Source organism: Myotis davidii, unplaced genomic scaffold (assembly GCF_000327345.1).
Source record: "Myotis davidii unplaced genomic scaffold, ASM32734v1 scaffold115, whole genome shotgun sequence".
In the NCBI taxonomy this organism is placed as follows: domain Eukaryota; kingdom Metazoa; phylum Chordata; class Mammalia; order Chiroptera; family Vespertilionidae; genus Myotis; species Myotis davidii.
The window spans coordinates 512163-516237 of record NW_006291010.1 but is presented as its reverse complement, the minus strand read 5'-3'; the positions used below and the strand labels follow the sequence as shown (position 1 = coordinate 516237).

At 34.5% G+C, this 4075-nt stretch overlaps 1 protein-coding gene across 1 annotated transcript in view; it reads right to left on the bottom strand.

Annotated features, from left to right (window-relative positions):
• Positions 1-4075, bottom strand: part of LOC102754628 (multiple epidermal growth factor-like domains protein 6) — a 113460-nt gene that overhangs the window by 94381 nt on the left and 15004 nt on the right. Inside the window, exon 7 of the mRNA XM_015564186.1 lies at positions 141-290. Coding sequence (XP_015419672.1) covers positions 141-290 — 150 coding nt within the window. The remainder of the gene's footprint in view (positions 1-140; positions 291-4075) is intronic.

Here is a 4075-nt window from a genome sequence, read left to right as displayed (position 1 = left end):
TCGTAATTTCTTCTCTTTCCCTCTTCTCCTTTTTCCCTCTGATTTTCACCTCCTTTCCTCCTTTTAATTATGAAAAGCAAATAAGTAAGTCTCAAGACTTTAAAGAGTTGTCTCATGTGACCAGCACCAGACAGTCCTACCATGTTCACAGGTTTTCCCATGCACCCCTGGGGGGCACTGGCACTGCCCAGTTAGAGGATCGCAGGTGCCTCCATTCTGACAATCACAGATGCTTCCACATTCTTCCCCATTGGTCTCGGGGGAACAAGCTATGAAGGAAATGGAGAAGTTGAGCAATCACAGTATAACATACTCATTGTGATACAAATGGAGAAAAAACACACACAACAATCTTGTCTTCCTATTAGAATGGGTACCAAGTAATCAAAATCTTCGTAATTTGCAGACCTGAGAAGTGTCTCTGGCACGCTCCCAGTTCCTCGGGATTACTGATGCAGGTACTTACAATGATGGCTGAGGTGCTGCTAAGAAAGTTTGCATACAAAATGTACCTTGTTCCTTAAACTCTAACCATCACATTTTCAAAGCTTAGATATCCTTGCTGTATAACTCCAAAAACTTTAATAAGAAACAAACTGCACCTTCTATTTAAAAAAAAAAAAAAGGAAAGAAAATGTAGGAAAAGAATGGCATGCATTTTTCACCAGGAATAAATGCAACTAAGACTATCTTGAGGGTCCCAAGGTAATTTACATTCTTCATCAAAGAATGATGAAGTCAAACAAACAACTGTTTTGTTGTTTTTGGGGAAAGTGTTCAGTAGCCCAATAAAAATAACAAATTGGGAAAAATGTCTGTAGCTTTATTTTAATTTTAACTTGGATAAATACAGCTGTTTAGAAAATGTCAGTAACCATTTCAATTGACATTTTATTATAATAGGTACATATTACAAAACTACATTTATATCACCTCCTCTATTCACCCACCCACACCATCCCAGATGCTTATATGGAAACTTGGCTTCTTATGCACTTTTTTTTCCTTTACTTTCAAGCCCTAGGCTACTATGAAAAGGAAAGAGGAAAACAAGGAACAAGAGAGAAAAATTGTCAACAAACATTGGTTTAGGTGTACATTGTTAATTTACATGTAGTAAATTTTTGAATTCTTAGTGACAATAGAAGGGATGAGTAGAAAAAAAATCCACCTAAAAAGAAAGCTAAGGAAGTTTACATAACTTGCACAGTATCTAGATTACAGCAAGTCATCAATTCCACATCTGCAAACCATGCTATTATCTGTCACTACCCCACACAGTAGAATATGATACCACATAGTGCACAGATATGCTAAGTAATTCATTAGCATCAAACAGAGCAATTGGCCTGGAGGAACAAATTTTTAAACAAACATATCCCAAACCATAGCTGGATGATTTGGAAGGAGTCATGAAGCCTCCCCTCCATATATAACCCATTCATTTGTCATATGAAAATAATCTTCCCTGTCAACTGGATAGAGTGTCATAATAACAAATGAAACATTCAATATGAAATCTCTTCAAAAGAAATGGAGTCCTGAAAGGTGCTATTAAAATTAATGTGATAATTTTTAAATTGTTTCATTCTAATGACATGGAAAATTCCTAACACTTCAAAGCAGATATCTTCATCATAGACCAATAAAGGGAATAGATATAATGGTTCTCAACCTTCCTAATGCCCTGACCCTTTTATACAGTTCCTCATGTTGTGGTGACCCTCAATCATAAAATTATTTTTGTTGCTATTTCATAACTGTAATTTTGCTACTGTTATGAATCATAATATAAATATCTGATATGCAGGATTTATTTTCATTGTTACAAATTGAACATAATTAAAGCATAGTGATTAATCACAGCAACAATATGTACTTATATATGTGTTTTCTGATGGTCTTAGGCGACCCCTGTGAAAGGGGTGTTCGACCTCCGAAGGGGTCGCGACCCACAGGTTGAGAACCGCTAGGCTAGAAGATCTCCTCAGTGGGAAAACTAACTTTCCAGATCTCTTTAGAATGCTCTTTTTAAAAATTTCCCTTGCAGCATTTGAACAGCTGGGACTTTTAAAAATATGGATGATGAATGATTGGTCACATCCATTTATTGCAGTGTATAAGGATTTTTAAAAAAGTTCTCACTCCCCATTTTTTGTTAAAGAATCAGTGAACATTTTTTTCCCCCATTTGGAATATTCCGTTTCATCTCTGTAAAGAATTCTTAAGAAATGCAGAGAGAAAAGCAAAAAATATATAAAATCTTCTGCTTTCAGGGACAGACTCCTGTACAGGAAGGACCATGTGAAAACTTAAAAGATTCTCAAAGTTTTTTAAAGTCAAAGAAGGGGATATCTTCATTTTATCTGCAAGTTCATTTTTAAATATCTCTATTTTAGTTTTATATTAGACATGCTATATTCTGATGAATTTGAGACAGATTTTTAGTTTTATTTTTCATGCTGCCATGCTAGAAATGAAGGGTTTGGAAGATATATATTTTCCAACAAAACTTACAATATAAAGTAAAATGTTTATTTCCTTTTATTCATGCAAAACATTTATTGATCCTAGTTTTATGCAGTTGCAGATCAATGTCAAGTTGCAGGTCAATATAACTGAATATTTTAATATCAACTTTTCTTTATTTGTTAATTTATGCACTAGGTGCCTCCAGTTTTGAGAAACATGAGTAGGACCTTGACAATGAGCACTGGGTCTAGTCAAAGAAATGGAACAGGAGAATTGGTGTCTCTAATCAAACAGAAAGAGAGAGAGAGAGAGAAAGAGAGAGAGAGAGAGAGACTTTAAATTCACTGAAATATAAATAGTTGAGGTTAGACTGGGGCCATCAAAAAGGCTTCATACAATAAGTGGAAATGGACAAAAATGGCAGTCTAGCAAAAGGCACAAAAATGGAAAGTGCAAAGCAATAAGAGAGAAGTGGTTTAGTTTCTTGGAAATGATAAGCTGCAAAGAGTTGTGATTAAGATCAAAGCAAAAAAAAATTGAGAAGGGCCTGATTTTAGAGGGTCACTAGTGAGTAGATCAGAAACATATGCTTTATGTATCAGGAAATGGGTCACTCTTATTAAAGTTTTTTTTTAGCAGAAGAGACACATGAGCAGAGGGATACTTAAGGAAGGTCCTCAAGACCCTAGCTAGTAATCTTGGTTAAGCCACTTCATATGTTGTGATGTAAGATCATACCTATCTCCTAATAGAAACAATATTTGTGCTTTTTCTTCCTATATGCTGGGGATTCAAATGAAAAATCTGCTCATATCATATAAGCTAATCACAAAGGTTAAGAAAACCTTTCTCTTAAAAATGTTATAAGGTAAATTTAAAAAGAGAAAGAGAAAACAAAGATACTTTTGTTTTTATTACTTGGTAGTTTTTGTTTTTTATTTTGTTTTTATTACTTGGTAGTTTTAGTACCTGCAAGCACACCTCCATTTAAAATATAAAGAATACATTTATTATAGGTATCATTTTTAATCCTTTATATTTTTTATGAGAGATATATAAAATACTTAAAAGTGCCATTGGCTGTACTAACATATTTTGAAAGAAAAAAAATACACAAAAGAAAAGAAGCAGCAGTCAAGCAATCTCATTACTTACACTTTGCAGAACAAATCTATTTTTTTTTTTGTCTTTATTGGGAATAGCTTGCCTGGGCCTAATGACTTATTTAAATGGAGGGATTTTTAATAGGCCTAGAATGCTAGGATTCTTTATTAACTTTTATGCTCCATGGATAAATAAGAAACAGTACATCAAGTTTTCCAGGGAACACAAAATCTTCCCTTTTAATCACATGTTCACTTTAAAACCTCACTGCTTCACAGGCATTCTCTATGCACAACAAATAAATTGGTTTCTCACCCATATCAATTGCTTACCTTGTTAAAACATTTTAGGGAGAACACACGTAGAGGAGAACTCATCGCCAGTGGTCTAGCAACAGTAAAGGAGAAGATAGCACCCTCTTACCAATTCTTCAGGGTATCACTCACTTTCATTACAAAGAATGCCACCCCAGCCAGCTGGGCAGAAGCACCCTCTTTCC